Raw genomic sequence first — 21,700 nt, 5'->3', positions numbered from 1 at the left:
GGACAAGGGCAGAATGTTGCCTCACGGATCATGTAGGGGACCAAGCTGGCAAAATCCCCATCTAGATTTGTGTCCTGAGAAATTTCCTCATCATTCTATATACCTCAGTTTCTGAAAGACTGTGGAAAACCTGATGGATGAGAAGGTAGAAGGAGGTCTGGAAGTCCTTTTAGATGATTGCTGGAGAAAAGGCAATCTGAGTCTTGGGGAGCCCAACTCCAGTGAAAACCATGAAATACAGGGCTGAGAAGGATCCATACACTTGGGATCCAATGGTCTGAGAACATTTTTAGGAGGTTTGGTAGTTTGAGGAGATGTCTTGTCTTGAAAATGCTTTCTGTGTTCCCGGGACTATTTAGACATTTTGGTGAGGATTTGATCCCCTGAAGAAGAGGTGCCTACAGAAGAAGCAGAATATGGTAAAAGTCCTTTTAAACTCAGTTTATTTCTTCTGTCACTAAGGGCATGCTGGTTAAACCCAGCACAAATAGAGCAGGGTGATTCCAGGTGCACCAGGCCAAGGCAGTAAATGCACTCCCTGTGGGAAGCAGATTGAGGAATCATGTGCCCACAGGAATTGCGTTTTTTTTAAACCAGATGGGTTGTCAGACATGCTGGCTACCTTAAACAAGATATATATATATCAATAAAGAAGGAAGGAAGAAAGAAATGAAGAAAAGAAGAAAATACCAACTATGGTAATAAGAAGTACTCACGTACGGAAAGAACTATGAACTAATAACAATTTTTTTTGTTTTTTTTATTATATATAGTTGAAGGGTAAGGAAGAGTAATACAAAGAGATAATTTTTGTGAGAAAGAAACTCTGAGCAAAGGAAGCAAACTCACTAAACCCACAAGGAGCTTGAGAAATTTGCAATACCAGTCCGTCTTCGATGAGCAGCAAATAAGATCTGAGATATTCTGGAGGAATGAGGCACTGTGGGTAAGGGGGAAGGGGGGAGCATGAGAATCGGATCCTAGAGGTATGAAAAGTGGCTGATTTAGATCTGAGGTTGGGATCAAAACCCACAGGTTGAGGAACAAATGAAAATGACAATATCAGATAGTCAGTTATCTGAATACAGCCTTCCTAAAACGTCAATTTCAAATCCTGTACCTTAGGTAAAAGAGCCTGAATTATCTACCCCTACCGCCACTTGTGTTTTGATTTTCACAGAATGTCTGGAATTTTTGGCTTATACTTTTGGTCTGTTCGTCTTAAACTCTGTGTTTTTCTGGCAAATTGATGAGGAATTAATTCACTAAATACAGTAATGACAGCCTTTTAAGTTTCACCCCTTCATAATGTCGACTTACCACTTAATCGACATTAAAAACAGCGAGACAAAAACATCAGTTTACAATCACAAACTCCCGGAACATCATATTTCCTCTCCAGGAAAGTAACCACTAAGCCACCAATGATAATATTACAAATAGAAGCAAATTACACCCACCAAAGAAGGGGGTTTGCCCCCCTATTTAAATGAACCAACTCCGAGATCAGACTACATCATCAAAAGGGCAAAGTTCACCCTGGTGGCCAAGTGATTACTTTCCTGGAGAGGAATTAAGATGTTTCTGGAGTTTGTGATTGTAAATTCCTGATGTTTTCATCTCGCTGCTTTGAATCCCGACAAAATCGTAAGTCGACATTTTGAATGGGACCCATATGTATATGTATATGTATGTATATATATATATATATATATATATATATATATATATATATATATATATATATATATATATATATATATATATAGTTATTCACTTTATAATCTTGAAATACTAAAACACCGAATTTTAGTATCTCGAGAGTATAAAGCTGAAAGCCCAAAAACCCGACACCCACAACCGTGAAATTAAAAATCACAATCATTCAAATGCACACACCACCACACAAACAAGCACACATACACCCACTTAATGACACTACAACACACAAAATGACATACACAAAGACAATATAACAAACACACCTACCCTATAAGCAGGGGGGCAAGCCCCCATGCACTCCCATTACTTATATATACTAACTCCGAGGTCGCACTAAATACTAAATACATAAAACCCACAACTACACACACTCACACACACTAAAATCCCTACCCAATACCCTTACAAGAACACCACTTACCTAATTACCCAGCTAAATCCACAAATTGCACCACACGTCACGAATGCGACAAAACAACAGCAGATTCAACATTTCCTCATTCGACATTATGCATTTTCATGTAACTGCACTTTCGACTTTATAATCTCGAAATACTAAAATTCGGTATTTTAGTATTTCGAGATTATGAAGTGAAACTATATATATATATATATATATATATATATATATATATATATATATATATGTGTGTGTATATATGTGTATATATATATATATATATATATATATATATATATATATATATATATATTATATATATATGTATATATATATATGTGTATATATGTGTATGTATATATATATATATATATATATATATATATATATATATATATGTATATGTGTATGTATATATATATGTGTATATATATATATATATATATATATATATATATATATATATGGGTAAGTGTCACTTCACCTAAAACCCATTTCATCTAAACTCATTTCACTGAGACCAAATCACCTAAAGTTCATTTCACCTAAAACTCATTTCACCTAAAACCCATTTCACTGACAAGAAGTACAATAAGGCAAGTCAAAGGTATATGTCATTTTCCCCACTGTAGTGCGATCCTGGAGTTAGTATTTATATTAATGGTGTGTGTGTGGGGGGGGGTGGAGAGTATAGCCTCCCCGTTTATTTTGGTTTCATGATGTTTGGTTTTGTTTTACTTTATTTGGTAAAAGCCAACTAGCTGGGAGGACTACGCTCCCCACACACCCCCATGTGGGGGGCTGCACCCCCCCTTAATATATATACTAACACCAGGATCACACTACAGTGGGGAAAAGGGCATATACCTTTCAATTGCATTAGAGTACTACTTGTCAGTGAAATGAGTTTTAGGTGAAATGAACTTTAGGTAATTTGGTCTCAGTGAAATGAGTTTAGGTGAAATGGGTTTTAGGTGAAGTGACACTTACCCATATATATATATATATATATATATATATATATATATATATATATGTGTGTGTGTGTGTGTGTGTGTGTGTATATATATATATATATATATATATATGTGTGTGTGTGTGTGTATGTATATATATATATATATATATATATATATATATATATATATATATATATATATATATATACACATATATTTAAATATTGATTATCATTTTTTAACAAGTGTGGCAACTTTTGTGGTCATATTTGTGGATTGGTCTTATTTGTAGGTAGTCGTGGTAGTGGACCAGTACTGTACATACAACGTTTTGAAGATGTTTATTTTTCTCATTGCCCTAAAGTTTCTACAGCTGAAATTGGACTAAACTATGTTTTAATTTTTTTTTATTTTTTTGTAATATTGATGAATAACCCTTTGAGGAGAAATGAAACGTAGTGTTTTGAGTAGAGTGCCGAAGAGGAAAAGAGCTACAGAGGAGAAGGAGAAAATGTACAAACTTCCAAAATTAATATCTTGGTTGAACCCAGGTGCAATGTCATCAGGCATTAATACTGCTCTTTCAAATATAACATCCACATCTGCATCAACTCCTGCATTCAATCATCCAGTTCAAACAGAGATATCAATGGTATTACCTGCTCCTACTGCTGGGGATATTCCACAACAGGAAATATCCAAATCTGTAATAGTAAAGGAGTTTGCAATCCAAGACACAGATTAGGGGCTATGGTACATTAACAGTACTAACACAGTGAATTACTGGACTCATAGTGGGCCGTCACCATGTCAGAATTATGATAGTAACATTTCAAACTCACGCAGAGTGTATAAAGGAGCTGAGGGAGAGAATACTCAGACAAGGTATTTATCAAAGAATGTGTTGAAATATCAACTGCGTAATGGCGAATGTGTAAAATGTGAATTATCTATTCACCTCCATAAGGACGTTTGCACTGCTTTGTAGTCTTTCTTTGCTACATCAGGATTCAATGACTGGAAACAAAGCAATGTTATTGTAGAATATGAAAACAGAGAAGGACATTGTTAAGTGCATGATGGCATATTTGATCTGGCAAAGAAATTGGGAAGAGTAGATTCTTTGTTACTGCAACATCATTGCTAAGAGCAGGAGTACTGGCATAAAGTGCTGACATGTGTGTTATCTGTAATTCGCTTTCTTGTCTCTAGAGGTTTGCTACTTCATGGAGAAAATTAAATTATTGGGTCAGCAAAAAATGGAAACTATTTAGGTATTCTAGAGCAGTTGTTTGAATTTGAACCTTTTTGGAAGAACATTTAAAACTGTATGGAAATCATGGAAAAGGGAAACCATCATATTTATATGTGAACATTTGTGAGGAATTTACTGAATTAATGGAACATCATGTTTTTTGTTCTATTCTTAAAGAAATAAAAGAGTCAAAGTATTACTCAATAAGTGTATTCCACTCCAGACATCTCACACACTGATCAACTGACATTTACCCTCCGGTACATTTGAAGATGTGAGCCTGTGGAACATTCATTAAGTTCATCCCCATCTTTTCTCATGGAGCAAAGAATCTAGCAGACACTGTTGTGGATTTCCTTAATGAAAACAAAATTCCACTAGTAAACTGCCATGGTCAGTCTTATGATAATGCTTCAAATATATGTCTGGATACTATACTAGACTGCAAGTATGGATTCATCAATTGAATGAGTTCGCCATGTATGTTGCCTGTGCTGAACACAGCCTAGAGTGAGAGTAAAAGCAGCAGAGTGTTGTCTACAGAATGTAAAATTCTTTGACTTTGTTCAGGGTCTGTATTCCTTTTTCTCTGCTTCTAGACATTGAATGGTCTGGCACCATCTTTAGGAAAAGATGCTGTGGTCAAGCATCTGTCTGATACGAGATGGTCATCACATTTTGATGCTGTTCATGCTCTGTATGGGGGGTTTCGAGAAAATTAAACATACTGGATTCTGTATCAGCTGATAATGAACAAAATGTGAACACAAGGCTGGAGGAAGAAGGATTGAGCGAGAAAATAGAGAACCTGGAAATGGTCTTTCTGACAATTCTTTGAAATGACATTCTTGAAACAGTAAACAAAACAAGTAATTTATTTGAGTCTCTGAAAACCTATCTTCAGGAAATTAAAAGCCAGGAGTAGGTGTCCAGATTCAGAGTTTAGCTATGTGAAAAAATGGGAATGAAACTGAATTGTGCTTCTTACTAGATACGATGGATCAGAAGAAGAGGTACTTCTCACTAAAAGTGAAAAGTTCAAGGTAGAAACTTTCCTTTCTGTTCTGGATTCTCTTATCTTTGAGATGACAAAATGTGCAGAGGCTTATTCGTTGACTGGGAATCTGTTTTCCTTCTTCAGTGAATTGAAAACAATTGGTTCTGATAAGCTAAATGAAAAGTGTTAAAATCTGGCTAATGTGTATCACAAAGATCTTGATTACACTGATCTTTTAAAAGAATGTGTTCATCTCAAGCACTACATTGTTGTTAGTGAAAATTGTGAGACTCCCCCTGCATTGTACAGAAAGATAATTTCAGACAACTTGAAATCTGTGTTTCCTAATGTTGAAATTGCACTCAGAGTATTCATGTGTGTGATGGTTACCAACTATGCAGGATAACGTTCATTTTCAAGACTGAAAGTTATAAAAAAATCATCTTTGCAGCACAATGGGGCAGCAGCATTTGAACTGGCTTTCACTTATGTATATATAAAATGACATCCTTCAAGACCATTGCCTTCAAGTCAATTATAAAGTAGCTTTGTGCAAAGAAATTTCTCAAATAGTTATGTTGAATATTGGATTAATAATAAATATTTCATAATTTCATACTTTGCCGTCTACATCTGTATGGTTTACTAGTTGCAGTATCATTAATTTGTTGAAATATTTGTGTTTTTCAAGGCTCATGTTATATTGTTCAAATGTTTATGTTGACTAATCTTTGCTGTACAGCATGCTTTTTAATGTTTAAACACTGATTTTACTGGAAGCATCAACAACTATGTTTCATTTTATTGGCCATTTCCATTTTCAATCCTGTGAGTGGTTGTGTAGGTAGGGGCCCCAGTGCACTGCTTTGTCAGAAGGAACAAAAATGCTGTTAAGATGCTCCTGATTTACACAACTTATTTACTACAAAATAAGCTAGGCTTTGACAACAGATAGTTACTTTAAAAATAAATTGTAAAGCTACTGACTGTTTTTTTTTTTTGGACAGTAGATGTGAAATACATAGTTAGTATTGGCAATGTATTATATCGCAAACAGGTAAGCCATTATCAGTACAGAAAAATATGGCATGTCATATAAAAAAATATCTAAAAAACTACCATACCTGCTTCCTCGTTCAATTTCTGATTTAGGCTGAACACCTTCTAAAGGAATTCCAGCTTGTTTTCTTCGTATAAGAACAGATGTTTTCTCCTTTTTAACTTGTATTTCTAATAAACATAACAGAAAAAACAGAGAAGGGAATGATCACTTCTGGCACCAAATACAACCATAGCTTATAAAAAAACAAAGCATAGCTCTGAAGACAGTTACCAAATTTCTAACCACAGCCTAATTTGTGATAGATGCAGGTAACCGGAAGGCTCTCTGAGAATGGAAGGATGGAGCACGGTACAGTTTTTCTAATATGTCAGTGCTTCATGTTGTGGTAACCTTTAGCAAAGGTATAGGATTAGCCATAAGATGGCATTTTAGAATGTGTCATAGAGGAGACACATTTGTTTTATAGTCAATAAAAAGAATGCAGGCTAGGATGAATTCATTGGATATCTATGCTTTTGCAGTGATTGCATGGAAAATAAAAAATGTGTGCAGCTACATAGAAAGTGTTTTCAAAAAGGACCAGATGCAGTGGCATGTCACATCACCCCACAACTTAACCTGATGCCTCGTTACAGAATAGTCAAGGGCCTTTGTACACATACACACTTGTTTTGCAGTTCTTGGATTTTCACCTAGTCTCCTTTGCGAAATAGACACTTTTTGTATGACCAGTGGAGTTAACAAGCCAACATACAAGCAAAAAAAAAAAAAAAAAAAACAGCTGAAAAGAATAAAGTTGTAGTGATCCATGTCATTAAAAAGTACAGTACTGTTAAAGTCTGTAAGGGATGGCTGTACTTCTCGTGAAACGAATGTATTAAATGTAGATCATGATTTTTTCCCAGCCTGATAGTATTTTGCAGAGTACATTCTTTCAGCCCAGATGAATGATGACAGAAGCCAACATTGCTCTTTCATGTTAAGGTAGGGACATTACGGATGGTGTTTAGTGGCTGTGGCCATCATTTCACCACCGAAGATTACTGTTTACATACAGATGTGAAGATTACCATCTGTATACAGAAAGATGTTGGATTGCATGTATCAGGTTGTTTGACATTGTGGAGCTATTCAATTAAAAAGACAAACATAAGGAACACCGTTTCTAAACATAAAAACTGCAGCACGATGTAGAGTATTAGTTAAGCTGAACTTTCCAATAGTTATATTACTGTTGCATCTATTTTTATTATGTGAAAAGACAACGCATGTTATTCTTTTCAATATTATTCACTCTTCTGGGTGATACTGTTCAGACTTCAAAATATACAAAGGCATATATACTGACAGTGGTGTTAGAAGGCTTTTGTTGCAGGTCAAATATAAATAATGTATTAATAAGCAATAAAAGCATAGAAAGCTAAGGTTAAACAACTTACTTCCAGTTTGGACATCATCAACTGTAATGACATCATCAAATTCTAGAAGCAATTTCTCAGTAAGTGAGGCCAAAGAGGAAACGAACTGCTGGGTGTTCTCAATCAAAGTGTTCTAAAAAATGAAAATATAGTAATTTACCCAAGTAAACATTTTTCTTTTGATTAGAAAAAATTGTATGCATTCACTCTTTTTTACTTTGCTTATTAGGTAAAAGGAATTCACAAAATAAGTGTTATCACAGGCTTAAACATAGGTATGTGACATCATACAAGCACGCTTCCCCTCAACATGGTACACTATGCCAACCAGTAGCTATTTCTACAAAGTCCATATGAAAAGAAATGTATTGACCATAATTTCCAGTCATGAAGGATATTTCCAAATGTTTTCTTAAGACTTGTCTGTAGATGCCAGATGTTAAAAGATTCAACTAGTGCTGAAACTTTATAGAAGCCATTTTGAAAGGATCCACATGAAAAGGTTATGGCACAAAAATATCCCAAAGTGCCATAAGTGAACTGGTGATCCTCTATACTGCCTGTAGTTGTATATGCCATTTGTGAAGCATTTTTTGTGTGTGTTTATTTCTGTGTGCCTGCATATGTGTGTGCATGCATGGGGGTGAATGTGTTCATGTATGTGCATTTTGCAATACAATGGTACTCGTCTAGGATAAGTTTCTGTGCCTTTCATCTGGTGAGTAACAAGATAGGCTATAGCTGCCCATCACCTTGAAATGGATTAACTGAATAATGAATGAATGACTGAATGAATGAATAACCATGATTCACCTAGCTCAAAACTTGAAGGATACAAAATTATCTTCTTAGACATTATTAGTCATCCCTACTCCCAACAATCTGAAAAAAAATTCTCCCCAATTATTTCTACACAAACCTTGAACTTGAATTTAGGTTAGATAACCTGTGATCTGTTTAATAGTTCCCATTACTCAGGCTGCATATATGGGCATCAGTATTATACAGTAATCATGCAAAACAGTCTGTGATGACAAACTGCCAAAATGAGAAGTTATGTACCTACCATAACGTTCCATGTTAGTTGTCTTCTCTCGCCTTCTTTCTTGCTGGATGGGTTCGGAGCACTCGGCCACTTACTAAAGCTCGAGAGCTTATTTTACCGGCTCGAGGCAACCCTATATCCCATTATGCTAGGCAATAACTCCCCAGATCTCGTTTGGAAGCTGAAAAACCTAGCATAGGCCAATAAAACAAAATCCTCCAACTGGAAGGAGGAGGAAGAGGAATAAAATTTATTTATTTTTTATTTATTTATTTATCATTTGTTGACCGGGAAAGTCTGACTAGGTTCCACAGAACCTGTTTTCAGCGGAGGCCCGGGGAGAAATGCTCCAGATAAAAACCTCCAAAGATAATTATTTACACTATATATATATATATATATATATATATATATATATCCTAGGACACCTAGATAGTGAACAAAGGAATAAAAGGACCCTTCAAAGAAGGGAAGATCTTCTCGGTCTGTCCAGGCTAGGGGGATGGTGGGTGGGATGCAAGAAAGAAGGCGAGAGAAGACAACTAACATGGAACGTTATGGTAGGTACATAACTTCTCAATGTTAAGTTGTCAATCTCGCCTTCATTCTTGCTGGATGGGACCGTGTCCCTAGCACCTTCATCCTGGGTGGCTTATTGGATCAGACTCTTAAGAATGGTGGAACCAAATGTTGCTCTGTCCCTGGAGGCCATGTCCAATTTGTAATGCAAAACAAAGGTATGAGGAGAGGCCCATGTGGCTGCCGCACAGATAGTGTCTATTGGTAGTCTAGCTTGAAAAGCTGTAGATGTAGCTAGTGCTCTAGTTGAATGGGCTTTTGGCTTAGAAGATAAAGATGCAATCACAGAAGACAGCCATCTAGATAGGGTTACCTTGGAAACAGGAAGGCCTTTCTTATTTTCTGCATACGATAAAAACAGTTGATCAGATTTCCTTATTTGTTTAGTTCTATCCAGATAGTACCGGAGCTGGCGGTGAACATCTAAATAATGTAGCTTTTGCTCTGCTCTATTGGTATAGTTTGGGAAAAAAACTGGGAGATCAATTGATTGATTCAAATTTGTGTGCGAAGCCACCTTGGGTAAGAAGGATGGATTAGTCCTTAGAGAAACTCTGTCTTTGTGGAAGATTAAGTAGGGAGGATGAATGCAGAGGGCGTGAAGCTCTGATACTCTCCTAGCAGAAGTAATGGCGACTAGGAAAAGTGTCTTCCACGAAAGAAATTTCAATGAACAGGAGACTGCAGGTTCAAAGGGGGGGAGAATTAAGGATGTTAAGACTAAATTAAGATCCCACTGAGGTGGAGGATCTTTGATCGGAGGCCTAAGTAAATATACACCTTTAAGGAAGGCTTTGGAAAGCTTATTGGACATGATATTGTGGTCCGATAAGCCTGTATGAAAATTCGATATGGCTGCCAACTGAACCTTTACTGTAGAGGCAGAAGACCCTGAATGAAAAATTTCAGCTAGGAAGTCTAAGACCGAATGAATTGGGGCAGCAAAAGGATCTAAATTCCTTGCCTTTGCCCAAAGGAGAAACGTTTCCATTTACTAGTGTAAATCTTTCTGGTGGAAGATTTAAGGGAAGCTACTATGATATCCCAGACGGGATTAGAAATCATAGGAAGCCTGGCTAAGGACGGAAGTGGAGCAACCAAGCAGTGAGGTTGAGAGAATGTAGGGATTGGTGCAGCTGCCCCGACTGATGGGTCAACAGATCTGGAGCTGGGTCCAGATGCCAAGGCTGTACCAAAAGATAATGATGTAGGAACGGAAACCATATCTGTCGAGGCCAATAAGGGGCAATGAGAATCAACTTGGCTCTCAAGGCGGTTGCTTTCTGAATTACTTGTGGAATTAGAGGAAACAGTGGAAAGGTGTAGAAAAGTCCCCGAGGCCAATCTTGGACTAGAGCGTCTCTGAGGGGATGGCCTGTAAGGGGGAAGAGGGTGAAGAAGTCGGGGCATTTGCTGTTTTGGGATGTAGCAAAAAGATTGCAGCAAGGAAGACCCCACTTCTGAAAAATCTCTTCCGCTACCGATTGTTTGAGAGACCACTCGTGCGGCATGAGTATGGCTCTGCTCAACCTGTCCCCTATGAAGTTGGACTTCCCAGGGATATGCGTTGCTATCAGAAACCGCTGAGAGGAGATCACCCATTGCCAAAGTCTGAGTGCCTCTCGACACAGGGGATAGGACTTGGTTCTGCCTTGCTTGTTGATGTACCACACTACGGACATATTGTCCGTTTGAATTGCAATAGTTCCTAGGGGAAGAGAGTCGTGGAGGGCTTGCAATGTTAAAAGCACTGCTCTCATCTCTAGGACATTTATGTGCAGGTGGCACTCGAAAGGTTGCCAAGTGCCATGGACCATCCTGCCCTGAAAATGCCCCCCCCCACCCGATCAGGGAGGCATCCGATGTCACCGTGGCGACCGGGGGAGGAGGAACAAAAGGTCTGCCCTGATGGACTTGAGGGGACAATATCCACCAGGGCATATGACTTTTGCAAGTTTGAGTTATCATGATCTTGTGGTGCATGGGGAGTTGCTGAAAAGACCATTGGGCGAAAAGCATCCACTGTAGAAGATGCATGTAAAAACGTGCAAGGGGAAGAAGTGTTATGGAGGCCGCCATAAGACCCAATACTTTCAGGGCATACCTGGCCTGAATTTTGTCGCTCTGAAGAAGAACTTGGACATGGTTTTGAATATCTAAGACTCTTTGGTTTGTTAACTTTGTTGAAAGTTGTACGGTGTTCAAGTTGGCGCCTATAAAGGTAATACACTGACAAGGCGACAAGGCAGACTTTTCGAAATTTATAGAGATTCCTAGCCCTCTGCAAATGTGAATGGTGTAAGCTGTGGCTTGGAGAAGTTGATGCCTGGTGGTGGCAGTGAGGAGCCAGTCGTCTAGATATGGAAACACCTGGAATCCTTGCCGTCTCAGGTGAGCCGTAACCACTGCCATACATTTGGTGAACACTCTGGGGGCTGTAGTGAGACCAAAGGGCATGGCTCTGAATTGGTAGTGACTGGCCCCCAGCCGAAAACGAAGAAACCTTCTGGAGCGCCTGTGAATTTTGATGTGATATTACGCATCCTGAAGGTCCACGGAGCACATCCAATTGTCCTTGCCCATACAGGGCAGAATGGACTGTAGCGTGACCATCTGGAATCTTGTTCTCTTTACAAACTTGTTCAGTTTGCTGAGATCTAATATTGGTCTCCAGTCCCCTGTCTTTTTCGGTACTAAAAAGAACCTTGAGTAGATTCCGGATCCTAGTTGGTCTGCAGGGACTGGCTGGATGGCTCTTTTTGCTAGCAGTTTTGATATTTCTGATACTGCTAGTTCCCTTAGACCGGGTGGAATGTCTGGAAGGGTTCCCTTTTGTTGAATTGGGGTTTGGATAAAGGGAATTTTGTAACCCTCGGATATGATCGACTGTACCCAATTGTCTTGAGTAAGGGAAAGCCTGGCTATTGGGTACAGTGACAATCTTCCCCCGACTGCCTCTGAAGGTGGACAATCGGGCAACATCTCAGGGATGCTGGAAGGGTTTGTCAGAGAGAGAGAGGCTCCCTGCTACCCTGGTTTTGCGGACCCACTCTGCCCCTAGGGCGGCGTCTGTTGTTGTTACCCCCTCTGCCTCTGGGGGTAAACTGACCTCTTGCATCAGATGTGACTCCTTGAGATTTGCAGAACCACATTTTTCCACCCTTCTGACCCTTAGGGTATGGTCTTGAAGGGGTGGAGAAACGGACTCCTACGGCAGAAAGAGTCTTGCCATCTTGCTCGCATCTGGTCAAGGTGTCTTTCACTTGAGGTACGAACAAAGCCGAACCATCAAAAGGGGAATTTATGAAGGACGCCTTGAAAGGGTCTGCAAAATTACACAGCCGCATCCAGGCGTGACGCCTTAAGGCCACTCCTGTGCCTGCGGCCCTACTCGCTCCATCGGCTGCATATGAAATCAGATGCATGGAGGAGTTAACAATTGAGTTCAGGGTTCCAAGCTGTGAGTTTATTTTATCCTGGGACCCAGCAGCTGATGGATCCTGTAAGACTTCTCCCAACTCTTTGAGAATATCTCTCTGAAGGCGGGTGAAGTGACATAGGTAATTCAGCGACTGCATGGCAAAGGTCGCTGAAGAAAACATCCACTTACCATACCTATCCATGGTCCTAGAATCCTTATTAGGAGGATGGACAGGTACTGAAGGATCAGCTAGTTCCTTCTTGGTGGCTGCAGCCACCACCATGGCATCCGGCGGTACACCTTTTGTCAGGAATTGCTTGTCGACTGGTGCTGTAATGAATTTAGATGGCCTCTGAGGGGTGGGTTCCACCAAATCCGGGGCCAACCACACCTTCCGAGCCACTACTTCCATAAGGGGGTCGAAAGGCGGAGACACCCAGGAAGTGGAGGGTCGAGAACCGAATGCCTCCAGGTACACCGACTCATCCTCGGAAGGATTAAGGGAAGACCAGTTCCCCCTCTGCTTCAGTATTTCCAGGATGTCTGAGAAAGAAACATCCTCAGAGGGGGACTTTGGGGATCCCTCTGACTCATCCAAGTCGGTGTCAGATGTAATAGACTCAGGGGAGTCCACATGATTCCTCTTACATGTCCTCTTACGTGGAGGCTCCGCTGACAGGTCAGGAGAAGCCTCAGAAGAGGAAGAAATTCCCAGTGGGGAAACCTGAGGCGTTGGATCTCTGGGTCCGGGAGCAAGAGAGTGAGAAGAGACATCAGCAGGCACTGTAGTGGGAGGAGCTGATGGAGCTGACCACTGACTAAGCCCTGGGGCTAGTACGCTCCTCATCACTTCGAAGGCTCCCCTATCAGAAAGGCCAGAGGGCCCCCGCTCCAAAGAGGTAGGAACCCCAGGCCGCACTGACAGGAAAGGCTCAGCTCACCAGCACCGATGCTCCGAGAGGGAGAACGGGGTCAGACAATGGTCCGATGCCAGTCACCCTCTCGGAGCCGACGAGAGAGATCAGGTGCCCGGATCCCTCCAATGAAGGTATCGCAGAGAAGATCAGAGTGGAAGACGAAGGAGCCGAAGGGGGAGGTATCGGCTCTGATGCCGCAACGGTCACGGCTCTGAGGAGCTCCGGCTCCGAACTCTGAGGGAGAGTTGAAGGAGGAAAAATAAGTGTAGTCGAAATAGCCACCATCTGATGAGACGGGCTAGAGATCATCTGGGCCAATGCCTGAGACTTTAACAGCCTACTTACCACTCTCTCAATGTCGTGATCTGAAAGTCTGGATGACTGAGAAGATCAGCTCCAATAGCTCCACTCCGAGGGCAGGGGAGACCTCGGAGCCGAATGGATGGACTCCAATGAAGGGGATCTTGACCTCTTCTTAGATGTAGCCAACGGAGCCGAAGACACGTCGGCTCCAGCCAGAGCCGACAGCGCAAGCATGGGCTCAGAGGTATTGGCACCGAGTGGTGCCGAGACCGGAACTTGTGACTCAAAGGGATCAGTTCCAGCCGAAGCCGATCTAGGCATAGACAAGGAGCCAGCAGCCGAAGGCTTAGTACTTGGAACCAACGGTTTTGCAGGTTTCGAGGGCCTCCCCGATGCAGACTTAGTCGAGGAGCCCTCGGGCTTTAACAAGCCTCTAAGTATCAGTTTATTCCTGCGCTCCTGCAGGACTCTTGGACTGAATGCATGACATACTGAACAAGAGTCCTGCAGGTGCAGGGGTCCCAGGCAGTAAACACAAGAAGTGTGACCGTCTGTCAGATACATTTTCTGACAGCACGAGTCACACTTCTTAAAGCCTGAGATCTTAGCTTCTTTAGGTTCCTTCGACATAACAGTGTCGAGGGTTACACAAAAGTAACAGAAAACACACTCACACACACACTCTCGAAAAATTATAAATTAACAATAAAATGTTAATAGGGATACTGACACACCCAAACACTCCACAGAATCCCTAAGAAAAAACAGGAAAGGGGCAGGCTTAAGGCCTAACCTAAAAGTGGAGGGGAGGGATATAAGGGATAAAAAGGAAAGGTATAAAAAAGTAATAAAGTTAAGGGTAGTTACTTAACTATTGAAAGAAATAACTAGGTAGAAAAATTTTACTCAAAAGGGGTGACTGAATACTCTATATCTAAGACTTACCAGGAGCCGGTAAAAAAACGCACCTCGCAAGCAAAAGCGGCAAACGAGATCTGGGGAGTTATTGTCTAGCATCATCGGATATAGGGTTGCCTCGAGCCAGTAAAATAAGCTCTCAAGCTTTATTAAGTGGCTGAGTCGGAGCCGAGAATCGGCTCCGAATCCATCCAGCAAGAATGAAGGCTAGCTTGACAACTTAACATCAAAATATTACTAAATTACAAAAATTGCTGTAAAAAGTCATCCCACTCATATTCAATCTTCTCATTAAAAGTGACACAGAATCAAAACCAGGCCCACCCATTAACTCTAACCCAAACAACCAAATCAGTTCAAACCAACTCTCCCATTTCCTTATCAACACAAGCCAACACAGAATCCTAGCTCAAATCTGACTAGCAATCCAGCACTTTTGACCGTTTTCTCTATTCAAGACCTGGCTTTAAAAAGTTTAGAGACACTCTCTTCCTATACAAATCCAACCTAAAAATAGAATTACGCAAAAAACCTAAACACAACATCAGAATGCAGCCCTGACTAGATTCTGCTGAAAAATCAACATCACCAACAAACACCCACACCACATAGTGGCTTACTTACTACCCCCTCTACACTTCAACAGTTCCAAACACTTCTGTCTAACATACCCTCCTCTGTTCACAAACATAAAACAATCCCAATACTAGGATACTTTAAACATCACAGGACCATTACATAGTGACATCTCTGAACTTCTAGATGACTTGAACCTTATCCAGCTAGTAATCCAACCAAAGAGGCCACATATGAAAACCTGCAACCATGCTCTCTTATACCTACCAATTGCAACTAATCCAGCCGCATTACTACCGACTACCATTCAGCTCCCATTTTTCTGTGACCATTGGTTCATAAGTTTCTACATTCAAAATATTATCTTACATTACTGCTCCCCACAAAATACATATCCTTCAGGAAACAAATCTCAGGGTAACATTAACAATCTCAAAACATACATTTCCTCTATTATCTGATCACTAGTCAAAAAAAAAAAAACGATTAGACCCAAACCAAGCAGCTGAAACTCTCACTAGTGTGCTGAAAAATATTCAAGACATATCTTTCCATCTAATTATAAGGTTATATAAAACCAACACCAACTCCTAGTTAAGATTAACAAAAGGGTCCAGAGGTCTCCTAAAGCTTACAGATAATGTTGGCATAATTGGAAATAAACCCCTCACCCAATACATTATTACAATACACACAATTGTGGAATCTTGCAAAACAATAAGAACTACTAACCTTTTTAAAGACACAACAAACCCTAATCAACAGATCAAAGCTCTTCTGGAAAGAAGTATACCATCTAACAGTTAGACACATGCAGCCATCATCATAAAATTCCATCACAGTCTTTAGTCCATCAAACTTCCTTAAAGAAATCACAACTCTACAACACATATAGACTGATATTCTGCAACCTACAGAGGATAAACCAACTCCTCCTTCATCCTCCCCTTCTACATCAGACTACTTAAGGCAAAATACTTCCTACCCTCCCTGATGAAATCCCATAACATGCACCAGCAAGCACAGACAATATGCACTTGGTTTATGTGCCACTGCAGAGATTTCCTATCAGTTCCACTCCTACACATCTGTGAGCTATACCTCACATATGGCAATATGTTAAACACATGGAAATCAGCCCCAGTCAAACCCTTACACAAACATGCAAAATTAACCAAAGCCTCACATTTCCGGTTGATTTCCATCTTAAAACTTTTAGATAAAATACTTGAAAAAATGAGTTTACACATAACTAATTGCAGTCAATAATACAAACTGATCTCTTACAAACAGCATCATTTTTAGATAGGTTGAAACAATAAGGCAGAAATGTGAGCACTTACTGATGATATTCTCCTAAACATGGACAAAGTTCACTTACAGGTGCACTCTTTCCTTGCCTAATAAAAGGATTTCACTTTGCAGACCCCACAATTCTAGTATTTCACCTACCTGCAGTCAACGTAAACCCTGAAACCACAACCTGGTTCCAAAACTACCTCATTTACAGGCATTTCTCAGTAAAAATTGCATCATTCATTTCAGAAAATGCCCCTGTAAAAAAGGTGTTCCTCATGGTTCAACTCTTACTATATTATTATTTTTTGTGTGTGTGTTTGAATTTTTGGCAACAAATTCTCCTGTGCCTTGTATCTGCTCCCAGTCCTACTACAGGTATGATCATCTACCTACAAACCAAAACACTGAGCTGCAAGCAAAATAATAATAATAATATACACTGTTGCTTCCTAAAAGATGACTTTTAACAAGTTAACAAGCAACTGTGCAGATTAACGGTCCTATCCTCTCCAGCAACTAACTTCAAACACTAGAACACCAAATATAGAACCACTTGAACTTACTTTTAACTTAGCTTACTAACAAAAAGCAACTAGCAAACACATCCAAAACCAAATATATGGTCTTCAGAACCAGACCTAACATAGCAAAACTCACCAACACCCTGCATATCCTTACCAAGGCCAATTGGTTGCATTGAAAATGTTACTTCATTTAGATACCTTAGCTTATAGTTAGGGCATTCTTCACATTTAAATTATATTTAGAAGGAAGACAAAAACAGAATGAAAATAAACTACCTCTTATTCTGGGCCAATAGAATATCAAACTTCATGTCATACTCTGCCTGGACAGCCACAGTTAAAGGGGTGTTCCCATCTCAGTTAGAATAGGGTCTAACATTCATTATGGCTGCCTTAAAATACAGTAAAACATATCCAAACAACTTCAAATAAATGGCCTCTCACCAGACGAACCCTACTGCATTACTATATCAAAAGCCAAGGGACTTCCCATTCAACAAAGGGCAGAACTCTTGCTTGCCATACAACAATTTAAAAGCCTGTACGCTCTGCTGACTGCTAAACTCTCATAAAGATACCATCCCATCACCTAAGAATCCAGGACCACAGCAGGCCTCTGATTTAAATCCCTATCAAACTCAAAGATACCAAACCTTGGCTCTCAAGCCTAAGGCCAGCACTTTGGGAATCCCTTGCATCTCAAAACAGAAAAACTTATTTTTCAATTATTCAGATCTACAGTTAAAACAAACTTACACAAGCAAGCTAAATACAAATGCTTTCCTACAGGACATACAACATAACACCATAATTCACCTTTACATAATATACATTATTCCTGTTAATATTCATATGGAAATACATCTCCCTCCTTTTTCTTTCTCTCATGTAGTTATCCTCTCATTCTATATATATATATATATATATATATATATATATATATATATATATGTACACACACACATGCACATTCATAAGATTATGTATTAGAGCTGAGCCTTGAACTACTTCAGCATGTATACGCAGGTGTATAGAGAATGATGAAGTTTATATTACATGGGATCATCCATTATCAACAGTTCAAAAGATAGATGCTAGAAAACTAGACACAGTGGTCCATGAAAAGAAGACAAATGTAGCATTGATCATTGAAATTGCCACACCCAGTGACTACAGTGTACTGCGTACAGAGAGACACAGTCATAAAATATCGGGATCTGCAGGCAGAAACAAGAGCAATGTGGAAGAAAGATACCCAGACAGTTCCAATAGCACAGGAGCAACGGTTCTTATAAAAAAAGAATCTACAATTGTATTTAGATATGTTATCAATCCATGTAACCCTGTACGAATTACAGAAGGAGTCATTATTGGGCACACTGCGGGTGCGGCAAAGAGCACTTTTGGCTGACATCAAAGACTGAAACAATACTAATTTCATGAACTTTAATTGCACTTTGACTTAGGAATGGGGTCCATTCCTGTCAAGGTAATGGAAACCCAAATGACTTGGAGAAATTGAAGAGTGTATATTTGTTAATTCTATATCCTCAACTACTTCTGCATGTTTATAAAACTGAATCTCTATTAATGTTATGTTCTCAACTACTTCTGCATGCCTATATAGGAGAATATCTATTAATGTTATGTTCTCAACTTTTTCTGCATGTTTACATAGGTGAATCTCTATTAATGTTATTATATCCTCAACTACTTCTGCATGTATATATATAGGTGAATATCTATTATTGCTGTGTTCTCCCCTATTTTGGTATGTATGTTACAACAGTTAATATTTACTGCATTGATTGTGGCTTATAAAATCCAGTTTAAGACTTGGAATTGAATGAATACAACCACTGTAAATGTTCTTGAAAGGAGTTTTACACAAAAGGCCTCCAAGTGAACCTGCAGCTCCTCCTTGGGATTTTAGTTTTGTATTACAGAAACTAAAACTTGTTCCATTTGAAACAGCTAACCTGAATGACCTGAGTTTCTTAACACGGAAAACAGTTGTACTGATTGCTCTGACCTGTACACAAAGGGTATCTGAGTTGTAAGCTCTTATGGTGAGTCAAACCTACCTCATTTTCCACAAGGACAGGGTTTCTTTGAGAACTAATCCTTCTTTTATGCCTAAAGTGGTATCTGAGTTTTCTTTAAGTCAAACTATCCATTCCCATTTTCTTTCCTTAACCTAAAATTGAGGGAGAAAGGATGCTCAATACTTTGGTTGTCCACAGACAACTCGAGTATTATATTGACAGAACTAAATCTTTCAGATCATGAGATCAACTGTTCAATATTGAAAAGTTAAGTAGAAGGGACAAATGGTGTCAAAACAAATAATTTCCAAATGTTTCTCCAAGGCTATCAAATCTATCCCAGGCAGGGTCAAGGCCCACTCTACAAGGACTTTGGATTCTTCTATGTTTTTTTTTGGAAATGGTTGGATTCTAGAAGTATTCTAGAAGCTGCTACATGGCCCTCTGTACATACATTTACAAAGCAGTATAAGCTGGATTCCTTCTCTGGGTATAGATCATGCTTTTTTAGGACCGTTCTCCAGGTGCTCCTGGACCCATCTCTTTCCACCTCCCAAATATGGTAAGCTATATTAATCTACCCATATAACTAAGTCTATTGGAGCAGTGATCAATATGAAGAACACAGTACAATTGTTGAGCTTACCATAACAGTAGATGTTCAAATGCTCACTGCTGCATTAGCCACTCCCTCCCTGCATCCCCCTTGTTTTTTTATGTGTTTTTTAAGCCAGGGTGCAGACATTTGTTTTTTGTTATTCATAGCCTTGTCCTTTCAGGGCTCAGCCTCCCTCTCTCTGTTGGCAGGAAGCTCTGAAGGGTTTTGTGCCTTTACTTGTCTTTTAGTCAGCTCAGCTGAAGCTGCTTGACAGTTCGAGTGAAGGTGCTCTGAAGCTTGAGAAGCTGGATGGCTGCTATATCCTTGGTGTTTATGATCTCAGAAACCATTCAGGTAACACACATATTGCCAGCAGCATTTTTTTACATGCAAACAAGAGCTTTCATTTGAGGATAAGCAGTTTCTGTGTCATAAAGATTGCCGAGATATTCTGAAAAATATGACAATTATTACAATACAAATAAATAGTATGCAGATAATATTTAATATCTCTTTAGCTGTAGTAGACATTGGTTAAATATTAAAACAGTTGTGGTTGCATTCAAGTAAGCTTTAAGATGTAATCTTCTTATGCGTTGTATGTTGCATGGTTTCAGAACTATTAATGGAAATATGAACAATTTCTGATGCCTCAGGATGTGAATAGAATGTAACTGCAGAAACACCCAGAGGCATTACTATTATATAATAAGTTGAATCAAAGAATTACAGCCTTTGTTAGCAGAAGATAGAATAGAAAAGATTTATGTTTAGGTCCATGAAAGCAAAACCAACCGAGAAAACAAGAATTTTACATTTCTTAGCAATGGAATGGTATAATAGCCTGGAATTTCAGGTAGATCTGGGAATGCTGGTATAATGAATAATCAAGGCTATATAAAAAGATCATGAATAAAGATAAACATACAGGGAGACCCTGGTTCTGTGGGCCACAGGGATGAAGACTTAAATGTGACTCAGTTGACCTGAGTTAGATTGGTGCCTCAGCTGCAGACGGATGCAAGGAAGAAGTGGATTATGCCAGCTTACCTATCCTGGGGATGGACTCTTTCTTCTGGCAGCTAGGGCACATCCCAGTAGATGCTGAGGATGGCAGTAGGCTGTCATTGTGATGATAATGTGAGGAAGCATGACTGAGCTGCTGTAAAGGGCAGTGATGCATATAAAGTTCTTTTGGATGGTACATGAGAAGTTAAGTCCAAAGTCATTTGAAAAGTCTGCATAAATTTGATTTAAGGCATGAATGTGTAGTGTTTTGAAAAGACATGCTGTCTTTTAAAATAGAATATTTAGCATTCTGAAGAACTGCATTCCTTTGGAGACAGAAAATAAATAAGGGTAACTAATGCAGTGGTTTACTCACAATGTACTCAAAATCAGTACAATCACAATGTAGTGAACAACAAGGTGGTACATGTCACATTAGCAACAGCACTTCTGCATTCACAACCACACTGTGACATGAGTCTATGTTTAATATTATATAATTATTACACTTTCATTTCTATTTAACAATTTTGTGAACTCAAAACTTAAGCTTGATACTCAGATGGGAAAGGAGCTTACCTCTCAACTCTTCACATTTTCATAGAATGTCCAGATTTTTGCCTCATACCTTTGGTCTGTTCCTCATAAAGTTT

The 21,700-nt window shown here is 39.3% G+C and overlaps 1 protein-coding gene across 1 annotated transcript in view; it reads right to left on the bottom strand.

Annotated features, from left to right (window-relative positions):
• The window catches only part of CCDC180 (coiled-coil domain containing 180), a 2,826,277-nt gene that overhangs the window by 110,424 nt on the left and 2,694,153 nt on the right, over window positions 1-21,700 (bottom strand). Inside the window, exons 33-34 of the mRNA XM_044058396.1 lie at window positions 7,836-7,947; window positions 6,458-6,563 (exon numbers count right to left, since the gene is read on the bottom strand). Of these exons, the coding sequence (XP_043914331.1) occupies window positions 6,458-6,563; window positions 7,836-7,947 (218 nt within the window). The remainder of the gene's footprint in view (window positions 1-6,457; window positions 6,564-7,835; window positions 7,948-21,700) is intronic.

Source organism: Protopterus annectens, chromosome 16.part0 (assembly GCF_019279795.1).
Source record: "Protopterus annectens isolate FY-2018-M chromosome 16.part0, PAN1.0, whole genome shotgun sequence".
NCBI classification, from domain to species: Eukaryota; Metazoa; Chordata; order Ceratodontiformes; family Protopteridae; genus Protopterus; species Protopterus annectens.
Note: the sequence above shows the minus strand (reverse complement) of the source record. Positions and strands in the feature narration are given on the sequence as shown.